The following is a 23,681-nucleotide window of genomic DNA, read 5'->3' as shown; positions in this document are numbered from 1 at the left end:
CTTTCAAACATGTTTGGGGTCATTTTAAAGTCTATGCAGGCTTTTGTGTTTAACGGTTTTTAAGTTGGTATTTAGATTAATCAAAAACACCCGTCCTTGGTTCTGGTGACTTATTAAGAAAGACAAATACAATATTTAGCGGTTTGTGGGCTTCACGGACATATCCTATATTCAGGTTTTCAACAAAACATCTCAATTTTCACTCCACAGATTGACAACCAGTTGGACAATGGTTGTGCAATAAGCTATCCATTCACAGAGCGCCACAGTCTGGTGAGTGAGTAGAAATGAGTGCCATGTGCCCTTGTCTACATAAAGCACATTTGGATGTTAGTTGGTTTATTTAGAAGTAGAAAATGTGGCACTTTTCACTGGCATTGAGGGGTCTATATTGTACTGTGTGGATGTGTGGATGAACATGTTTACGTTTTAGTATACCCAACATTGGCTAGGATTGTGTGTAGCTACAGGTGCCATAAAATAGATTCTAAAGTTGACTGTCAGCCAGTAGCTAAAACAGGAGTGATGTGCACAAATCTCTTTGAACCAGTTACAAGCCTTTCAGGTGCATTCTGCACCAACTGCAGCCAAAGAACAACTTTGGCTGAAGCTATAGGCTATAGTTGCAATACTCTAAATGAGATAGCCTGGAAATATTTATAGCTAGGCTATACATGAGACGAGGATACATGAGACGAGGATGAGACGAGGACATTCTGGGACTGAACTGGTTCCGTGCTTTATTTTTTGGTTATATCACATCTGCATCTTCCAAGCTGAATAGTGACACACGCACTTTGGTTCTCACTTCAGGGCAAGAAGAAGCATTGGTTTTGGTTCCAGATCCCAACCAACTTTTAGGGATATGAACCAATTAATTTGGTTAGAAATTAGGTGGGAAAAGGAATGGCACCGGTTCAACCCCGGTGGAAAAGGGGTCAATGTAGCCTGTTACGCAATACGCATACCATTTAGGGATTTATGATCCGGACGGGAGAGGATAGTAATTTACAGTACGTCATGTTGTAGTCACTGGTTTGTATATCAGGCAGGAAACCACAAACAGGGGGTACCCCAAATTCCCCGTGATCATGGGCATCATCATTTTAGGGCCTACCCAATAAATGCCTTGATGCAGCATATTAAATTAATCTGACACGTTTATTCAAGTACTTCTTGGAATAGTTAACAAAGCAACGGCAAAAGAACCAAATAAAAAAAAAAAGGATATTTTTTACCCTCCGGTCTAGACCGGATCACACAACGATTTAGAAACACAGACCAGGCTGGCCTCCGAGGTGGAAAGTCTGGAGGTCAGTGTGGCATGCTGTGAGCTTGTAAAATTGCAGTTTGTCTGTTATTGCCAAATATCCGCCTGTTATGACATGTTCAGAATAAGGATGCTAGGGTTCATGCGGTTAAAAGAGAAATCCATTATAACCAGTGAATAGTAACTAATTGTGAGTGCCATCTTGTGGTGCAGGACACTATAATAAAAAATAGCTGTCTATATCTATCTATAACCAGATCTGACAACTCCCTTAACTGTTGCCTTACACTTCTGTATTTTATATATATGACAAAAAGAAAAGTTGAATAGCTCCAGACTTCGCACACTGACCGTCTGGATGTTTGCCATGTGACTTTCAAACAACTGGCTAGACCGCAATGTCCCAGTCTCAGCTCGGTTAGAACAACATCATCCATTCTCCCACAGTCTATAATCCACTTCTTACTTTACCAGATGACTGTTGACTGCACACAACACGGTGAAGTAATGCCCTTTGTTCTTCTGCTCACTGTTTCTGCCATTGGAAAATGTTGACCATTTATATCTAATTTCATTCAAATTTTATGTATGAGAAAAAGATGCTGTCAATTCAATGGCACACACACACACACACACACACACACACACACACACACACACACACACACACACACACACACACACACACGCACACGCACACGCACACACACACACCAATTGTATTAAATTTAACCAATATTTACTATAGAATGAAGTGTGCATATAATATTTAAACTTGCTCGGCACAATAAAACACCATTAAACATTAAGAGCAGGGTCCAGGGAGATACAGTAGATATAACAACCCCCATGGGGAACAGAAATAGCAGAGCCCACTGGTGGTGCTGGGGTGGCGGTGGGAGCAAACATCACATAACAACAACCAGGAACCATATGCAGAAGAAAGGCAGGAAGAAACCCCGCCAAATTGGTCAGCTGCCTGCCACATCAGCAAATGACATGTGGGTCTTGTAAAACACTGTGTACACCCACAAAGTGATGCTGCATATTAACATAATTAGCATGCAAGTATTGTGGTCGGCTGGACGTATAGTATGTACGTATGGTATGTGTGGTAGGTATACTGGATGTTGATAGTGACGTAATTAAGATATGTTTCAATGTCGGGTTATAACTGGCTTTTTGATGGTGACGTAATTAAGATTATGTATACATAGACCATTTATCCACCCGACATTGAAACATATCTTAATTACGTCACCATCAACATCCAGTATATATTCCTACCACGTATACCATACGCCAGGCAACCACAGTACAGTACTTTCCACTTACATACATGTATACGTTACCTGTTACCCAACCAATATTGAAACTATTAATATCGCAATTACGTCACCATCGACAGCCAGTTATATAATTCGTTTCTTTAAAGGTTTATTTGTTGTTTTAGTATTTAATTTCAACTTCAACATGCGCGCTCTGCTTGTTGGCAAGTTGGCACTCGACAGAGTGCAGTTCTAGTTTTACATAGTGGTGATCAAAATCCCTGAAACTGACTGGTTTGAAATGTGCAACCTTTTGTGTCCTAGAGTAAAACCTGTTACGTCAAAGCAACCTTTCCATATATTCTGGAGCTGCTGAACTCCCACTTCCAATACGCCAGGAAGTCAGACAACAGAAGATATGTCAACACATTGAAGAAGATGATCTACAACCTCTATTCTCAAGGATGTATACATGAGATCAATGAAGAACTTGAGGTAAGCAATAAAATAAGCATAAATGCGTAAAGCTGGCACAGGTCAACATACAGTGCAGGTCAGTATTGTACAAATTCAGAACAAACACCTCTCATTCTCCTATGTCTAGTACGTACAGTATGTAGCTTAATGGGCACTCTTTAGCGGCACATTGCCCTGTAAGGCAGGGGCTCCCAAAGTTGGGTCGCGAAACTATTTAGGGACATTTCTTTTATCATTATTTTAAGTTTTTAACTCATTCAACAGAATGAGTGAAATACAATGTAAAAATGATTACAAATACATTTTAACCATAATTGTTACAAGAACCCTAGTCGACTTAATACATTACATGTGGTGATGTGCGGACAAATGCGCACCAAATGTGAACGCTTATGTGAATGCTTATGTGCACAAAATTACTCCGGGGTTAGGTTGGTGTCGCGAGTCAATGGCAGCATTATTCTGGGGTCGTGGGCTGAAAAGTTTGGGAACCCATGCTGTAAGGCGCAGGAAATTGTTGAAATGCTGCTTTTGCAAATCGTATGCTTATGCTTATTGTAGGTACTGTATCTCAGTGTAGAGAGAGATAGGAAACTAAGAACACAGACATGAGAGACATATCAGACAAGATGGGGTCAGAGGTTCAACCTGTGTGTGTGTGTGTGTGTGTGTGTGTGTGTGTGTGTGTGTGTGTGTGTGTGTGTGTGTGTGTGTGTGTGTGCGTGCGTGCGTGCGTGCGTGCGTGCGTGCGTGCGTGCGTGCGTGCGTGCGTGCGTGCGTGCGTACATTCCTGCCTATACAGTGCACATGCTTCTATAATCTATACTACTATACTTAGCGATCATTTTTCATTTCTCTCGGTTTCTGGCAGGACAACCCAGTAAGGTTTGCCAGGGGGTTTGGCAGCTCGCCAAAAGACGCTCTTAAAACGGCTAGAAGTGTGTTCCAGATGTATATGATGCTAATGTCAGAGAGTCTTGGCGCTGTGGATTGGAATTGCCAAGAAGAGTATGCTGTGGAGGAGACTACCGAATCCACCACGGTTGTCTCAGACACCTCCACCACAGGTACAGTGGGTTATTGCTACTGAGCTCGGCACATTTCCTTTGGCCAGTCGCACAACTCTGCCACCCCCAGACACACCCTTTGTGTGTCAATGATAATTCATCGGCGAGCACTGCAGCCACACCTGCAGTCTTTGCCTTCTGTTCGCTAATGTACATGGCCACCGGTTCGGGGACTGAGTTCTTAAATTGCTCCAGCACAATAAGAGCAGCCAGGTCATCGTAGTCCTTCTTCACCCCTGAAGCCACACACCAGCGCTCGAAATGCCTTGAAAACTCAAGATAGGACTTATTATTGCCTCTGCATATTTGGTGCTGTCCCGTGCTCACGCCCAGTAGTGTGCTCACCGTCCGGTCCAAATAATTGTCACCACCTGACTCCTCCCTCTTTACCTCACTCACCTTACCATCTCTCACCAACTTTAGCCGTGCGTCCACAATCTCCAACCTCACCATCTCTGTCTCGTGCTTTAACTTTTCCATAGCCAAATCCTTCTCCTTCAGTTGTACTTGTAAGGCAAAATCCCTCTCTTTCAGTTGTATGTGTTTGTCCTGCAACTGCATTTGTAAGTTCAACAACTCTTTCTGCTGTTCAAAAGTTAGCACTGTGACTGCGTCTGCGGCTACTCTCTCCTCCTGAGCCACAAACGCAGACAGCGGTGGGCTCGAAACCTGCTGCTCATACAGCTTCTCTTTGATCATGGCCAAAGGACCCTGTCCTTCCCTGCTCTCCTGTCAGCAATGTCGATGCAATAATTCTCTGCACAACAGCTGGTCCTTGTTAAAGGAATCCAAGCCTTCCTCTGACGGATCAGAAACAAAATCAGACACCTCCATGGCAAAACCAAACAACAAAAAAAAATTAAAAAAACTCAAAGCCAACGGAAACAAAAGAAAGCAGCACATTTATAAATGCCCAAACAAACACTACGTTTACTTTTGTTAATCACGAGTCCCAAAGGGGAAACGTGCTGTGCCTACCAGAGTCGGCCCAATATAAAGTGACTTGTAAACGGAAAGGTTTACTTATGTTCTTAAGTTCCGGCCGTGTCGCGAGAAACCAAAACCCCTCCGCTGGTTCCCCAAATTAACTTGAATAGGGAATCCCCAACGCTGATGTCACTTGACCGGCGGATCCCCTATTCCCACGGCTCCAACCCCCTGCTGCCACCAAGGGAAGGCGGGAACCTAAACTTTGTTTGCTTGTTAGGACACAAGCAACCTAAACTACAAAGCCTTGCAGTTTACCAAAAGCATTTTAGCTTTAACAAAGCCCCCATTTGTTATGGCTGGCTCGGGGACGGCCCCCAATCCAGCACTGCAAAGGAGATTGGGTTTAAGCAGGCCTGACACAGAACAGCACACATTCCTTAAAGGCACAGGGGGCAAGTGACGCATGACTTTGGGGATTTTCACTAGTCTACATTTTCATCTCTGCTCACCAGATTGAATCCCATGCATTTCACTATTTCACCATTCTTCTCTTGGTAGAAGCAACAACCAATCCAGAGTATGTAATTCCTTCTCACAAAATGTGTAACAGGAAGCGGTCATCTGTTTGCCATTTCCATTCACGAAAATGTTGTTTGTGTGTCTCACTGCTACAGGGGGAAGGATGTTTACCCTGCTGCAATGGTAGCTGCCTGGGATGAAGAGAGATAAAACAAATATTTTAATTATTGCCTCATTTGAGTCTGCATGTACCCCAGCCAGCAAAGCCTCATCTGTGAATGTCTACGCTATGAGTTTCCGTATGGTTTTAACAATGTAACGTCATGTTTGTCCTAGTGATGAAAACATGCCACACTACCTTTCGATGTGTTCACTGTCACAAACACGTTACACTGGGGGGGCTGTCATTGCATAAAGATGCAATGACAGCCCTTTATATCTCTTCTCCCCATTGCCACGTGCCACTCATAAACCTGCACAACCCCAAAACATTGCTGAAGGTTTGGGGATTGTCCGTGTTTCTCCTTAAATTAAAATGACAGGGGCTCATTTCATTTGCGTTATGAAAAACATAATAAAGATACACAATTGTAATTAATTACTCCTTTTTTCCACATTGTTATCCTTCTTTTAGGTACAAGTAGGCCTAGTCCTGAATGCCAGTGCTCTTGTTCCATTCCGACTCAGACGACCACCGTCTCCAACAGCCTATGGAGAAGGCCTCGGCAGCCACGTCCTAATCAGCAAACACCTGGCATCAGGCCACCCAGGTCCCTCTCCCCTCGTGGCGCACAGACCAACGGCTCCATTCCTTCGGTGGCAGTCAGTCTCCCAGATACACATCTCATTAAGAAGAGGGACACCTCATCATGGCTGTTCCATCCGCCGACTGTAAAGGAGCACCAGCCATTGCTCCATAAGCCGGAGTGGAGAAGCAGACAGTTCCCATTAGGAAACCGGACTCAGGACTCATTGAAAGACAAATTGGCTCAATCTGGGGCAGATGCTTCCCTGTATGGTATGATGGACATTACTCAAAGTAGTGGCGGAAATACAAAACACGTCTTGGCAAAGAGATCACTGGATTCTAGTAACTCTGGACCCCCTTACACTGTTCTTCAAAATGGGGCTTCAAGTCTTAAACCTAAGGCTATGGGGAAAAAAACAGAGAGCACTATGGATACTTCATACCATGATACTGAGAGGGTGCCTTTTGTTGCTGTGCACCCATATATGATGGAATTACATTCATATGAACTGAAAGATAGTTCCATGGCGGAGGATCCAAAAGCCCAAACTGCATTTCCAAAGGACATTATTATTAAAGGTAATATTTTGTTGTCGTCGTCCCCCCCCCCCGACCTACAATTCCCAACATTAATGAATTAATGAATGAATGAATTTGTGTGTGTGTGTGTGTGTGTGTGTGTGTGTGTGTGTGTGTGTGTGTGTGTGTGCGTGCGTGCGTGCGTGCGTGCGTGCGTGCGTGCGTGCGTGCGTGCGTGCGTGCGTGCGTGCGTGCATTGGTTGGTTGATATTATTATTATAGCCTAAGTCTCAACAGTACAGTATTAGTAGACAATTAGTAGTATAAATAGACAATCTTGGAATGAGGTATACAATACCAACGACCCAAACAAATCAAATCAACACTCCTAGAACTATTATAACAAACATTGTCCTCTAAGAAAAACCCTTAATAAACACAACCACAAACAGGATACCCCGTGGATAACGAAAGGCATCGAAAATGCCTGCAAAAAGAAAAATGCATTATACAGAAAATATATCAAACAAAGAACAAAAGAAGCAGAGACCCGATACAAGACATGTAAAAATAAGATACAGTAAAAAAGACTACTATCATCAACAACTTGAACAACACAGACGAAACATCAAAGCTACTTGGAAAACACTAAATAGCATAATTAGAAAAGGTACTGGGACAGGTGAAAATCCAAAATACTTTAACAAAGACAACAACATTATAGATAATCCAAAAAGGAGACAGAGAAGCCGACGGCTTAGGGGACACCATAGGGGTCTTCATAGACCTCAAGAAGGCCTTCGATACGATACACCACAACACTCTACTAAAGAAGATGGAGAGGTATGATATCAGAGGAGTTGCCCAAGCATGGCTAAGAAGTTATCTAAATGACAGACAACAATTCGTACATATGGAAAATGGTGATTCAGGCTTGCTAAAGATAACATAATTATGGAGTACCACAGGGTTCAGTAATGGGTCCCAAATTATTTATCTTATATATTAATGACTTATGCAAAGCACTGCCACTGTTAAAATGTGTCCTGTTCGCAGACGACACCAGTTTACACTACTCCGGGAAAGATCTCGGCAGCTCCTGCACACAGTGGAAAGGGAACTAGAAATCCTGGCTTGATGTCAATAAACTGTCATTGAACCTAGTCTATGAACACAGTTTTTTGGGAATTACAATAGACAATAGACTCACCTGGAAACCACATACAGTATAACACCAAACGAAAACTATCAAAATCAATTATTGCAAAATGAAACACAGTAAACAAAAACTCACTCTACATACTATACTGCTCCCTCTACTTCCACCAAACCAATCTATATGTTGCAAAAAAAAAGCCATAAGAATTGTAAATCAAACCGAGTATATGCTATAGCACCAACCAATCCACTCTTTATAAAAACAAATTCCTAGTGGACCTGAATACGGCTGTAATTATGTATAAGGCATACAATAAAATACTCCCCACCTGCATGCAGCGACAAACGAAAAAAGCGACAAACGAAAAAAGCGACAAACGAAAATGCGACAACGAAAAAAGCGACAAACGGAAAAAGTGACAAACGAAAAAAGCGACAAGCGAAAAAAAGCGACAAACGAAAATGCGACAAACGAAAAAAGCGACAAACGGAAAAAGCGACAAACGAAAAAAGCGACAAATGGAAAAAGCGACAAACGGAAAAAACGACAAACGAAAAAAGCGACTAACGAAAAAAGCGACAAACGAAAAAAGCTAAGAGAGTCACAATATCCACTCAGGGGGACGGCTTTATTCAAAATAAGAACCAGAAGGACAGACACAAAAGGCAGATGCCTATCCGTAAAAGGGGTTAAACTATGGAATAATCTAGACAAATAATTAAAAACGCTTACAAAATGTAAATAAATGTTTAAAAATCAGGTATTAAATACAAAACATTAACATGAGAAAGTACTCCAACTGTTACTAAAACCTCAACCCAACAAATGTACAACAATCAACTGGGAGGAATGTGTCACTTACATTAAAGGTGTAGTGAAACGGAAATGGTGGACATTTATTGTGAAGTTTCAAGTTGAAACACCGCTATGAAGTTTCTGAACCAATCAGAGCGTCGCATCCCTTCAGGCGATGGGACGGTAGCTAGGGAATGTTGCTATGCTATACGCAGCAGCGTGGTGTGTGTTTGTTTACAAATCAAATAGACAGCCAGCTCTACCAGTTTACTGTTATGTGGCTTATTTCTACCCTATAATGTTTGCAGATACATATTTTAGCGTGATGATTAAGTTGAAACCGAGTAATACACTGTCTGGATGTTATCTGGAATGGGAATAAAAACGGAGGATTTCTGTAATCAATAGCAGCTGTGCTGCATGGATGCGCACATATTGGAGAGGATACGGGTGAGCTTCATTTTTATTGGCTTTTATCGATGTGGGCCTCGACACGTCATCACGCAGCACGTTTTCGTTTTCAGGAAGTAATACAAAATATATTTTTATGGACTTTTGATATAAAAACACACAAAAATGAGAATTTTCCCATTTTTTTGGCATCCATTGTTAGGTATGCTCATATGATGACCACGGAGATGGTCTAAAAGTGTGAAAAACGTATTTTTCATTTCACTACACCTTTAAAACAAAGAAAGTTATTTCTTTTACTTTTTCGAAACATGAACGTTTTCAGTATATATCATTATTATTATTATTACTACGATTATAATAATAATAATTATTATTATTGTTATTATTATTATTATTATTATTATTATGATTGTTATTATTCTATATATTTTATTTAAACCAATGTCCAAACAAAAAAATAATATTATTGTTATAAAAAACCCAGCCACGTTCATAAAGGGTACGTAGACACCATAAGCCTTGGCTTCAACCTACACCTTTTCGGTGCCACTTTTATAAGTGGATCGAACCGCATGTATGTGTATGTATGTAATGTATGCATATGTATGTATTATGTGCTCCCTTTGTTCTTTTAAATACACCGAATAAACTTACCTTACTTACCAAGTAGTGTACTGGTGGTCATGGAACTAGTAGTATTTAATGTTTTATGTAGCCAAATGTTTTACTGTTATGATTAGGACAAATTTAAAAGTATTAGAACAAAATACTGTATATTAGAATTCAGATTTAACATATTCTGTAATGTACATACAACTTCACAATTGTGCAGCAATTACTTATGTGTACACTGTGTGACATATGAGAAGTGGAACGCTTGTGTTTTGCAGATTTTGCAAGATATAATGAACAGTGAATCATTATTGCTGGACCAAAGCAGAGGGTCACTGTTCATTATCTGTCTGTATTACACAGCTACATATAAGATATAAAAACATTTACACAAAATATAACTTACAAAATATTATATCACCCCCTCCCCCCAACAAAGGTACAACAAAGTCTTATTGGATTCTACAGTTAGAACTGCGAGAAAACTCTGTAGCCTTCTTAAGATAAGCCTACTTATTTACTTGGTTACTGAAGCAGTACCTACAGTACGAGAAACTGTATATTATCCTGCTAATTACACAGCTACTTACAATTGCTGTTACGCATGGTTATTAGCGTACAGGTTTCTAGGAGGCTAGCTAGAAAGATTGACCAATAAGAATTGAGCATTGAACCAAGCCATGTAACAATTATCAATAATAATAATAATTGTAAACTGTGGATGAGTAGCAGAAGAGGAAATGGAGGGTGTTGAGAAAAGGGAATATCAGAAATATATCGTATTTGTCTTTTGTTAATTGACTTTGTTGGCTTTCTGCTGTGTACACAATAGTGATTAAATGTAAAATGAGCATACACATAATTGTGGCCTTAAAGGGCCGTGCCAACACAGTTATTTTAAAACTTCTGTTATATAATTCCTGACCTAAATTATATTTGCTGGCCCATATCTGCTCTTTCACTGAATATGGAAAATTCAATATGCAACATATACCTCATGCTATCCTGCTTTGCGTGCTCTCTCTCTCTCTCTCTCTCTCTCTCTCTCTCTCTCTCTCTCTCTCTCTCTCTCTCTCTCTCTCTCTCTCTCTCTCTCTCTCTCTCTCTCTCTCTCTCTCTCTCTCTCTCTCTCTCTCTCTCTCTCTCTCAGATGTGCTTCCTAACATAGAATCTACGGTCACCAGCAGGACGTCTTTGTACGAGGGTCCAAAAGAAAAAAATGTGGATGGACCCAGTAGCTGGGAACAGCTCTCTGGCCAGCCGGTATTCACCTTGGCTGCAGTTTCTGGGGGATTTTTGGTATTCTTCGCCTTCTGTTGTTTCATAAGGAAAAAAGTAAGTAATAGTTATGCTTTGAAATAAATAGCGTTGCAAAATCAAATTGACTACTAGACTACTAGAACAAACATCTATAAAACGGTCTGGGTTCTATTGAAATTGTTACATAAACCCAATACCAACCATAGACAATTAAGATGTCAAAGCATGTCAACGTTAGCTGACTCAGCATAGTCAATGTCACAAGTACACAGGCCACTGACTGACTGACTGACTGACTGAGTGAATTACTGACTGACTGACTGACTGACTGACTGACTGACTGACTGACTGACTGACTGAATGACTGACTGACTGACTGACTGACTGATAAACTGAAGGGTTAGTCAAACTCAAGTAAATACAGACTGACTGACGGACTGACTGATGCAACCTTATTGAAACATAATATTTTTTCCTGTTGTGTGCTGTGTGGTCAACAATCTTAACATAACCCATGTATGTAACCCATTTCACTGGGCAATACAAACCCGGTATTGGCCCATCAAGTTACTGGACAGAATTGTACAGCCATTTGGTTTAGGTTTTCCCTCTCATCTTCTGTGCCGTTTCCTCTATATCTACTGTATTATTTAACAACTGCATTTTCTGCATGCAGGAGTGTAATTTCAGCTGTCTACTGGTAGTTCATAGTTGGCAAGATAAATGCATTCACATGCACCGGAGCATAATATTTGATTCATTTTCAAAGGAAAACTGCCAGTTCCCTAGCCTAGCCAGTGCAACCCACTGATCCCAAACTCTGAAAGGCTCTGCATGGAACATTTTCTTATATGAGTCCAAATTGTCAATCATCTTTATGTGCTCTCTGTGAGCAAGGAACCGGAGTGATATTAGTGATTTTGTTCAGTGATATTGTATTGTGAAACAGGTATCACGATAACATTTAAAATTTTATCCCACGATTTTGCAACCCATTTTTTCACCCAGTGTAAATGATCTAATTGGGGGGGGGGGGGGGGGGGGGGGAGACAGCGGACTGACCTCATGCTTCCTTCTATGCAAGAGGAGTCCATTCCTTTTTCGCCCTCTAAATAAATCTCTTCACTGCAAATAGCAGCTGTACAAGCTCAACAAACAGCAATGAGATCGATTGAATACACAGGACCCCAATGGATACAAGCCATAGTGCTTTCTTGGGTTTTAATTAGCATCCTTTCGTATAGAACTGTACTTCTTTTTTTTGCAAACTGTTAAAATAATCAATCAATCAATCAACTTAATATATCTGCTATTTTCACAGACTCTTTGCCCCATAGGAAGGATACGGTTCAAGTGGTTAAATAATCTGTGAGCATCTTTCAGAATTAAATGGGACAATCAATTTAGTTTAAATATTATTCCGTTGTAGGCTAACCTGCTTTTTGATAGCCTATTAGAACATTTGAAACTAATGACAATCTGAATGTGTTTGGAAAGACAATCAAAATGTTTTTCTTTATTTTATTTCAGAGATTTGAAGGCCTATTCCATTGCTCTTGTCTCACTGACAAAAAGAGGTAATTATGATACAGTTGTTCTAAAAATATGGCACAGCATTCATTAGATGTTGACTAAAAATCACGACGAATGCTGCATAGCGTGAGTATTGCTATACATTTGCACATGAGTTGCCAATTCATACACATAATTAACGCTTAATTAATGACTAACTAATTCATCTTAACATTAATTCATTGTTAAGTGATATTGACAGTGCTGTAGGAATAGGAGAAGGCGAATAACGTCCATTAAATTAAAAATAAATATAGGCTTAGACTGGTTATCACTCACTGTACACTGTAGGCCTACTTGATCTACCTATTATAATTTACTGTAATGTTTTATTATATACAATACAATCAAATTCAATCAATCAGTTATTTAATTATTGTATTTCAAGCTTTGTTGGAATATTGGGACTGATTGAGAATAACATTATTGCGTTCACTTCCAGCGAGCCCACAAATAAAATAAAATTATATATATGATAAGGTAAGCGAACAGTGATTAAAGTAAAATTATTCTTTTTACAGGGTGGGCAAAGATGTGGCGCTCCAGCCCTGTGACACCATGGTGTGAGAGAACTGGTGAGTGTTGTTTCCTTATTGGGGGGAAGAAGTCCCAATCTTAAGCCCTGTAGGCCTGTACTTTGAGTAGCAGAAATATCTGCTATTTTTGAAAATATAAAATAAACGCAAATAAAGCTAATCTGATAAAAAAATATATATATGCCAAGTTGTTAATGAAAAAAAAAAATTAAAGTCTTTTCTGAATACAATTCTTATCAATATGCTCTTTTTATTGTCTTTTTACTGACAATGGCATTAAAGCTAAACTAACCAGTCAGCTATAGATTGAGTTATACTGAAATGTAAGGTAAACTCTACTTATTTGTGTCTTTTTTCTCTCTCTCTCTTTTCTTTCCAGGCTTTGAACATGTCAGCTGAAATAAAAATGTTTGAGCTAATCCCGTTTTCCTCCTGATGTTACCTTATGTTGTGTATATATACAGTATCTATTTTTATACAGATTAAGTTTATTCATGCTAATGTATTGTCAGAATTTTAAGAGAGTACTTTTACTATGTTCTACGTCGGTGGTTCTCAATGTGTGGTCGGAGGACCCTCAGGGGGCCTTGAAGTGCTTCCAGGGGCTCCCTAGCTAAATGATTGATTGTTAATCTCTGCCATTATTACAAGTATAAGTAAATACAGCTAGAGAACATAGAGGAATGGCTATCTTGATATTTTCACTGTTATCTCTATACCTGCAGTACTGCGTAGTAATGGCTTAATGCATATCAAAACGGGTTTCCTTGAAATTAAAAAGTTTGAGAATCACTACTCATGGCGCCCATATTTTAAGATATGCATGTGGAAATTAAGCTGTCTTTACAGTTGTAGGACTGCAGTTTAATAATAGCATATAGCAGACTACTTGATAATGATAACAATTGATGGTTTATTGCAATCAAGTGTGTGTCTCTCCTTTTTAAGTCACTTAAATCAGTGATGAGATCCATGTGGACGTCTTTTGGCAAATTATGTCAGTCATCGTCGATGATGCACGCACACATCCGTGGAGCAGATGATCACAGATATACTGAAACATCAAAATTCAATATAGTGGCTTGAACAGCAGTGAAAACAGCCACTAACAAAACCTACTGCTTTAGAAAACAATTCTGTACCGTCCCAATGTATGATTGATTTAAAAAAGCATTTGCATTGCTGATATTTAGATTTTAATCTCTTGTTTTCACCCATGCAGTTCTAGCCTCAAGTACTCTGACAATGGATAATGCACACTATAGTCTGTAGATAAGAAGCACTACACTACTGCACTAAGAACAATGACAGCACTATATGCTTACAACAACCCATGGAATCAAAATAAGGAACAAAAGAATAGTCTGTTATTTACCCTTGTCTTAAGAAACCTTGTATCCTGCGAACTGGACCAAACCCCTGCATGATGAGAATGATTTTCCATGTGTTGTGTAACTTGTGTGACATGTCCGTCAGATTGTACAATACGACCACAGATATCTTGATACAGTATATGAAACTGCAGCAGTGAGGCTCTGTGAAATGCAGCCAACTTGTAAACCCACCAGCACCACTAATGCAACAGAACTAACAATAACACCAAGAACATCAACACTGCACAGTCTGCAGAGGGCTTTTGAAAACACTGTGAAAAAAATGACTGCATTTACTACCCATTGATATGCTTTGTACTTGGAATATTCAAGTCATTATTCAACATTAAATGTACAAATGTTCCAATAATTACATCAATATAAGAGTCCAAATGTGCCAAGTGATTTGTCAAGTAATTACTATACGTTAAGATTCATGTTATCATATTGTTGCTATCGTGGCAAAGCCTTGTATATCTCCATGCTTGGTATTTTTGCTTTATCATAAATTGATGCCCTATTTTGTTGTGTGACGGTGTAACACAAATATTGAAATTTCCAGGCCAGATTGAAATTGGTTACCCACTGAGCTGTCTAAAACTGGGTTATAACTGGTCTAAAACTTAAAGACTTTTAGAGGTTTTGGCTTAGCAAAGCTTAGATATTGTTTTTAAGCATTTATATATACTGTACACTGTAGACTGTCTATATTGAAATTACGTTGTTTCAACGTCTAATCTAAGCCTATAGACCGCTAAAAAGCGTTCACTTTTAGACCAGTTATAACCCGGTTTTAGATGGCTATTTAGACGTATTTTAGATGTCAAATAGCCCGAAATATGCTCAGTGATTAGGTGTGTCTGTGGTTTTTATAAAAAATTAGGCCTAACTTAATTCAGTTAAGCGCCTGTGGCTAAATATAACAATGGGTTACATTGGAGTATACACATGCAGGTTCTTTTTTCCATTTCCTATAAGCATAACCGTTTTTGTCATGCAAGGTTTCCACCTGACAGCGATGAATGAATAAGTATGTCAGAAATACATTATATATAAATATGAAATTCAATTGTTGTAAGAGGAAAAGTACATGAAGGTTTTAGGTATATATTATAACTGATAAGTAACTATTTTATCTATGCTCAGGTGATAGCCAGAAATAATTACATACCTAAATAGATCAGTCAAAACTCAAAAGCCAATATTACTGAATCCAGTGAAGCATATTTACCACTATTCATCATCCATGTTCTGTAATCCAGGTATACGCAGTGCATAATTGGATTCAGTTATTTTACAATATCAGATAAAACATCTATAATCCAGAACCCTGGGGAACACAGTCAAGTGTCAACTATAGAGCACCGAAGTCTGACGTCAATATCGGTAGAGGGCGCAAATCCACGGGTTCATGTACTTTATATTTGCATTGATATGAAGAATCAACTGAAGAATCAACTGACTGAGAGAAAACACTATTGTTATACTGCTACTGAATTCGTTACATTTTCGCTAGAAACAGACTGTATCATATAGTGACTGACTGTCGCAAACGATACAGAGACACCTCCCTTACAATAACGCCGAAACAGCTTGTTTATTTTTGGACCACAATGCTTATATGAAACTATTTTAAGATGACCCCATGTTATTCTCCATAGAGAAATTACTTCCGTGAACCAGGCAGAACAAGGGGATGAGCGAGGGACGTCAGGACTTCGGCGCTCTATACTGTAGGGTTTAAGTGGATAATTAAAATTGTATTTTATATTAATATTTTTCTATATTTTAATTTACAATAACAATGTGTAACCAAAATACATAAATAAAAGTGGTGCTTAAATAACTGTAGGATCCATTGGAACACACATATTTTTTTCCATTTCCTGAAAGGTAACAGTTTTGGACATGCCAGTTTTCTACACTACAAGCAACATTATTCTGTTATAACATGTGGAGATGGACATGAAGAAAAAAGCAAACAAAATAAATAAAAAGTAAAAAATTAGACGAGAGTATCTGCTTGACATTATTAGATATATCTTGTGCTTAGGCTGCTGACATTAAAAAGGAATGAAAACAGAAGTGAGAGGACTGTAATTTCATATGAATTCTTTGTTTAACTGGAAATGGCCTTATGTCTAAGAAGAAGAAGTACAACATAGTGTGTACATACTGTAGGCCTACATGAACAGGCACTAGGGGTGGGACGATTCACTTACCTCCCCATTCGATACGATATCGATACCTAGGGTGCCGATTCCATGGCAATAAAGTCACAACATCAACTTTGATGAGGCTGTATCCGCAGAAATGTTTCAAAGGTGTATCCCATGGTGTACGCGTGGTGTTGTTGTTCCCAAAAAGAATATAATCCACACTGAGATGTCCATAAAGCTCAACGAAAAACTTTACTTGATCAAAAACAAAAACTTACTTTCAATTGGGCAAAAATAAAACAGAGTATGACAGAGCACGTCAGAAATCCTATAAAGCTTCAGAGCACGTCACCAAACCACAGAGAATGACATAAAACAGCAGAGCACGGTACAAAACCTTTTGACTCTACACCTACAAAACTGGAATGAGAAAATCCCCCTGCCAGCAAGCCAACAGGTGTACTAACTGCCACTAATCACTACTGCAGAGTGTGTGATTGGTCAGACACAAAATTGGAAGGTCAAATAAATTGAGCTAGGAATGACATGACATACTTCAAAGCACAGATAAAGCACGACATCACATACTTCAGAGAAGTGCAAGATCAAAGGAATTGGGCTATCAATCAGACATCAATTACTTCAAAGCATACGGTATACTTAAAGCACAGCAAATACAACAACTTCAACTTTGCCTCCTACAGAGGCAGTATTGCTTTGTTTAAAAAATTTAAAAAATATATTTTTAATTTTCTGAAAAAATTACATTTTGGATACTGTATAGGATACTGTGTAGGTGTATGTAATGTAGTTCTGCACAAGATGTGTTTATTACTCTCATGTGCACCTCAGAGTAACAAATCACGCCTCAAGCAGTTATGATTGTGCAGTTATAACTTTTTTTTAATAATTTTTATCCCACGATTTTTGCAAACCATTTCTTTCACCCAGTGTCAATTATCTAATGTAATCCTGGGCGCTACACTTCCTCTGCCAACCTGGGGGGACTGACCTCATGCTTCCTTCTATGCATGAGGAGTCCAAGCTGCTTCTTTTCACCTGACAGGGGGAATTTCCCTGGCCAGACGTAGCGCGTGGAAGGAACACGTTATTCCAACCAGTTCCTTTACCCTCCATCAGGCGCCCCGGCTGGCCAGGGGAGGTAGTTCAGAGACCAGGATTACTGCATGTTTTTTGTGAGGGTACCTACCCTAGGGGACACGGGGAGAACATGCAAACTCCACACAGAAAGGCCCTGATGACGCGGAGGAGGGAACATGCCCCCAGCGCCCACAGCGTCCCCAGCGGGAATCTAACCCAGGAGGGCGACAGACTGTGCCACCGTGCCCCTTAAAACTTTTATTTTACCAATTATGATATAGAACAACATGGTCTAGTCACTTATCTTTAAATATTGTGGCTTATTAGGCTGAAGGACAACATACTGTTGTGTCCAGGGAAATGACAGGAAAAGAACGGTTGAAATGAACTGGGAGACTCGGACAGTCCAGCAAGGCATACATACAGTAGGTACATTTATTGTAAATGTGAATAAGTTGAGGGAAAGGAATGGGGAAAGGATAGGTGGGTATCGGAGGTTCAGGGTCAGGATGGAACAGAAGAAAAGGGTTGGGGGGAAAAGGGTGCGGTTCTTCCCAGTGTCTGTCACTTTATACTGCATGGGGCAATACATTGCTGTAAATGTATACGTGCACGTACTGGTCCAGCACCATTAGTGTGTGTGGACTCCAACGGTGTGTGCGTCCAAACATGTTACTGTCCAATCACCAGTCTGCGTTAACCCGAATTTGTACATATATGGACTCTTATAGTTGCCTATGCGTGCTTGTGACATGTGTGTGATACGTGCATGTGATGTACGTGGGAGTGCATGTACGTGGGAGTGCATAAGAGTCTGGGGAATAGGGTTGCATAGACCCTATAGTGAACAAAACTGTTCTTGGCATATGCCCACCACATGTGTACCTGGGTCTTGGACTTCTTAACCAACAGGCCATAGACTGTGAAGATCCGCAACAGCATCTCCTCTCCCATCATCCTCAACACCGACTCCCCCCAGGGCTGTGTCCTGAGTCCCCTGATGTACACCCTGCTGACATAATACTGTAAGGCCAGGTACCCAAGCAACCATCATTTCAAGTTTGTGGATCACTCAGTGGTGGGGCTAATCAAAGTGGAGTACAGGCGTGAGGTGGAACACCTGGAGTCTTGGTGCAGAGCAAATAACCTCTGCATCAATGTCAAAAAGACAAAGGAGATGATCGTGGACCCCCCTCCAGCCCCCTCTTCATCGGTGGAGATGCTGTGAAGGTGGTCCCCCCTCCAGCCCCCTCTTCATCGGTGGAGATGCTGTGAAGGTGGACCCCCTCCAGCCCCCTCTTCATCGGTGGAGATGCTGTGAAGGTGGCCCCCCCTCCAGCCCCCTCTTCATCGGTGGAGATGCTGTGAAGGTGGCCCCCCCTCCAGCCCCCTCTTCATCGGTGGAGATGCTGTGAAGGTGGCCCCCCCTCCAGCCCCCTCTTCATCGGTGGAGATGCTGTGAAGGTGGTCCCCAGTCCTCCAGCCCCCTCTTCATCGGTGGAGATGCTGTGAAGGTGGCCCCCCCTCCAGCCCCCTCTTCATCGGTGGAGATGCTGTGAAGGTGGCCCCCAGTGTGATGCTGTGAAGGTGGAGATGCTGTGAAGGTGGCCCCCAGTGGAGATGCTGTGAAGGTGGTCCCCCTCCAGCCCCCTCTTCATCGGTGCAGATGCTGTGAAGGTGGTCCCCAGTGAAGGTGGTCCCCAGTGGAGATGCTGTGAAGGTGGTCCCCAGTGTGAAGGTGGTCCCCAGTTTCAAATACCTGGGAGTGCATATTGCCAACAACCTGACCTGGAAGCTCAACTCGGCCTCCTTAATAAAGAAGGCCCACCAGCGTGTGAACTTCCTGAGGAGGCTGTAGCGGGCGTGGCTGGGCATTAACCTCCTTCTACAGGTGTGCAGTGGAGAGCATCCTAACATCCTGCATCACTGTGTGGCATGAAAGCTGCTCTGAGGCGGATAGGAAGGCTCTACAGCGGGTGGTGAAGTCTGTCCATAAGATCACTGGATGCAGCCTTCCTGCCCTCAGTGACATTTACATCAGCAGGTGTCAGAAAAAGGCTACCAGCATCATGAAGGATGTATTTTCATCTTTCTGCCTGACCAGGACCTGAGTAATCGTTCTGTACTCGTATGGAATGACAATAAAACTCCTTGATTAGAAGGCCTAATGAAAGATGCTTCCCTTCAGAGTATGTGTATGTGCTTAACTGTGCTGTCTGTGTGTGCTTATGAGCGTGTGGGTGCCATGTGTGAGTGTGCATGTGACCCTATGGGTCTGTAAGTTGATGCAGTCCAGCTGTGTGTAGGTGCGATGTGGTACTGCATTGCCTGTGTGTGTGTGTGTGTGTGTGTGTGTGTGTGTGTGTGTGTGTGTGTGTGTGTGTGTGTGTGTGTGTGTGTGTGTGTGTGCGTGCGTGCGTGCGTGCGTGCGTGTAGGGCATTAACGACTTGAGATTTTTCCAAGTCGACTTGTCAGACAGTAAAGTCGAAGTTGAGTCGATTTATCGTTTTGTATGACGGGGGGTGGAGGTGCGCGCACTCAACAGGGGCGGGTGGAGGTGCGCGCAATACGGAGCCTGTCAAACAAAGCACTGCGCACACAGTGGCCTCTCCAATATGGCACAGTGTATGTATCATCTATATGGCAAAGCGCTGATTATCAAAACATAAAACTATAATAGTAAATACTAAACAGTGTGTGCGTCGCACACTGGTACACAGACCAGAAAAGAGAACACAACAGGAGAGGGGGCATCATTGGCACACAGCGCCAGCAGCAGCAGCGCAGCAGCACAGAGCAGCACAGCGGCCCGAGAAGTACACAATACAAAATATAACATTAACACTAGTGGCAGTCAGCCCGACCTTCAGAACACAATATAGAAGACATAGGTCTATATATTATCATCACAGCAGTCAGCAGCCAGCAGCAGTTTGGCACATCATCAGCATACAATCTGCATTACCTTCCACGTGAACCTTCTCCTCCTCCTTCCCCTCCAACTCGATAACGTTCTCATGTTGTTTGTTACTTATTTTCTGAGCCATGCAAATAAACAACAACCCGCACCGCACTGACCGGAGACGGAGAGGTTCATATGATGTGCCCCGCGCGTAAAGCTAAACCAGAAACAGGAGTCATTGCGTCAGCACGGATGTAGCCTCGGAAAGCCAGACGTTTTATTTCCAGCATGGAGGTGAGGGGGATATCGTTTGGGGATAAAGTTTGCGCGCTTCTATCTGTTACTTCTCTGACGCAGCGCAGTTCAAACTTCAAATTCAGCCAGTCAATAGTGGGACACCGCGCGCTGAGAGCCACATACACAGCTGCAGTTGGTTTTTAATTAAGGGCGCGTTCTGAACTTCTGAATGCAATGCAAACTAATAGACCAATTATTTGTTTACAAACATTGGGACTGGGCGCACGGGTGACTGTTTCATGTAATCAATTCCCAACAGTGTTGCGCACAGAGAACAGCTGATATACAAGCTCACATCGCATCGCAGATGCGACTGTTGTGACTTGTGAGCGTAGAGGTCTGCGTGCGCGACACCATCGCGGGACGAAGCATAAATTATACTTGATTGGCTGCAGGTGCGCGTGCAGCCGTGCACAAATAGGCTCTGCTGCCGTGTTCATGAGCGCACCTCCCGTTCTTATGACAGCGACTGGAGGTTCTGTTTTGAATTGCTATTATTGTTCAAACACAACAGAAACCAAGGATTGACTTCTGTCCGTGACAATAATCAATGCTACAGTTTGAATTCAACTTTCGACTCCTCCTAATCTGAATCGACTTGTGTTAATGAAATCGATAAATCGATAAATCGATTTTTTAGTGAATGCCGTGCGTGCGTGTGTGAGAGAGAGAGTACGTGTATGTGCCTATGAGTGTGAGAGAGTATGTGTATGGATGTGGACCACTTCCCATACCTCGGCAGCCTCCTATCCTCAAAAGCTGTCATCGATGACGAAATACACCATCGCCTCAGTTGTGCCAGTGGCTCTTTCTCAAGGCTAAGGAAGAGAGAACCGCGACCTCCAACCAAAGACAAAATCTTGGTGTACAAAGCTGTGGTGCTCCCCACCCTTCTGTATGGGTCAGAAGCCTGGACCACATACAGTACAGCAGGCACCTAAAGGCACTTGAGACAAACCATCAGAGGTGTCTCCAGAAAATCCTCAGGATTAGCTGGGAGGATCAGCACACTAACACCAGCGTCCTGGAGGAGGCTGGCGTTCTCACCATCACTGCCACCATGGCCCAACACCAGCTCAGATGGACCGGCCATGTTATCCGCATGCCTGACTCTCGCCTCCCAAAACAAGTCCTATACTCCCAGCTTGTTAAAGGGAAACGGGCCCTGGGAGGTCAAAAGAAAAGGTATAAGGAGTCAAGGACAACATTAAAACAAGCCACGGGGGCACGGTGGCACAGTTGGTAGTGCTGTCGCCTCACAGCTAGAAGGTCCTGGGTTTGATTCCCACTCGGGACGCTGTGGGTGCTGGCGCCGTGTTTCCTCCTCCGCGTCATCAGTGCCCATACCCGAGGCGGGGTTGGTGAAAGGGCCTTTCTGTGTATAAAAAACATGCAGTAATCCTGGTCTCTAAACTGCCTCCCCCTGGCCAGCCGGGGCGCCTGATGGAGGGGAAAGGAACTGGTTGGAATAACGTGTTCCTTCCACGCGCTACGTCCAACCAGGGAAACTCTCCCCTGTCAGGTGTAAAGGAGCAACTTGGACACTCAGGCATGAAGGAAGCATGAGTTCAAGTCCGTTGCTCTCCCCATGTCCCCCATATATGGGGACTAGGTTGGCGGAGGGTGTGTAGAGCCCAGGATCACATTAGATAATTGACACAGGGGTGAAAAATGGGTTACAAAATCGTGGGATAAAAATTATATATATAAAAAAAGAAAAACACGCCTAAAGAAGTGCCACATTGACCTAAAGGTTTGGGAAGACAAGGCAACAGACAGGACGACCTGGAGAATCCTTGTCCATGAGGTTGCTGCAAAATACGATGACAATACTGTACCATATGATTTATTTTTTATTTTTTGTAGTTTCATTGGTATAGGTGTTGTTTGCCGTGGTGCTGCTTTAGTTAAGGTGTGCACATGGACATTTTTACCTAATTGTTACCATATAGAGCCATCGTGCTCTGGTTCATGTATCGGCACATCAAATTCCATGGCAATTCAGCCTGTACAATTTCAATATAATGTTGCTTGGGACCACAATGGTGGAACGACTGACTGACCCAATGACATTGCTGTACTATTCCCCCACTACCGTGGCTAAAACTGAAGAAAATATACGCATGCTTTTTTAATTAAATATAATGTTTGCTCTAATTGCATAATGTAATTTTGGAAAATTTGATCTGAAAGGTAAAATACATGGAATGCCCCTTCTTGTCACCGCCGAAATGAATTGTGGTCAGCTAATGTTTTCAAACCTTGGTGGCTATGTTTTCAGTCTAGAACAATTACACCATTGCTTCAGTTTCAGTTCATTTGACCACCTCCTTTCAACTTTGGGCACTTTTACATGTAGACTGACCCACAGCATCAACCTTCAACTTTGGGCACTTTTACATGTAGCCTGAACCAAGGTTGAAAGTTGATGATCAAATTAACTGAAGTTGAAGCTTTCAACTTCAGCTATCCAGTGCCCAAAGGTGAATGGCGCTTCAACCTTGAGTACTGGGTAGCTGAAGTTGAAGCTTTCAACTTCAGCTATCCAGTGCCCAAAGTTGAAGGGCACTGCCTTCAACCCTGGGTACTGGGTAGCTGAAGTTGAAGCTCTGCCCTTCAACTTTGGGCACTTTTACATGTAGGCTGACCCAACACTTCCTCCTGGGGTCATTTTAGGGGCTGGGACCTCCAGTAAAAGGCCC

General features: G+C 41.8%; 1 protein-coding gene across 1 annotated transcript in view; it reads left to right on the top strand.

Annotated features, from left to right (window-relative positions):
* csf1a (colony stimulating factor 1a (macrophage)) overlaps positions 1-14,837 on the top strand; it is a 48,562-nt gene extending 33,725 nt beyond the window's left edge. The window contains exons 4-11 of the mRNA XM_079511301.1: positions 211-273; positions 2,863-3,033; positions 3,887-4,082; positions 6,166-6,858; positions 10,929-11,113; positions 12,569-12,615; positions 13,132-13,185; positions 13,526-14,837. Of these exons, the coding sequence (XP_079367427.1) occupies positions 211-273; positions 2,863-3,033; positions 3,887-4,082; positions 6,166-6,858; positions 10,929-11,113; positions 12,569-12,615; positions 13,132-13,177 (1,401 nt within the window). The 3' untranslated portion in view covers positions 13,178-13,185; positions 13,526-14,837. The remainder of the gene's footprint in view (positions 1-210; positions 274-2,862; positions 3,034-3,886; positions 4,083-6,165; positions 6,859-10,928; positions 11,114-12,568; positions 12,616-13,131; positions 13,186-13,525) is intronic.
* The last annotated feature ends 8,844 nt before the right edge of the window (positions 14,838-23,681 follow it).

This window comes from Electrona antarctica, assembly GCF_951216825.1.
Source record: "Electrona antarctica genome assembly, chromosome: 9".
NCBI lineage: Eukaryota > Metazoa > Chordata > Actinopteri > Myctophiformes > Myctophidae > Electrona > Electrona antarctica.
Note: the sequence above shows the minus strand (reverse complement) of the source record. Positions and strands in the feature narration are given on the sequence as shown.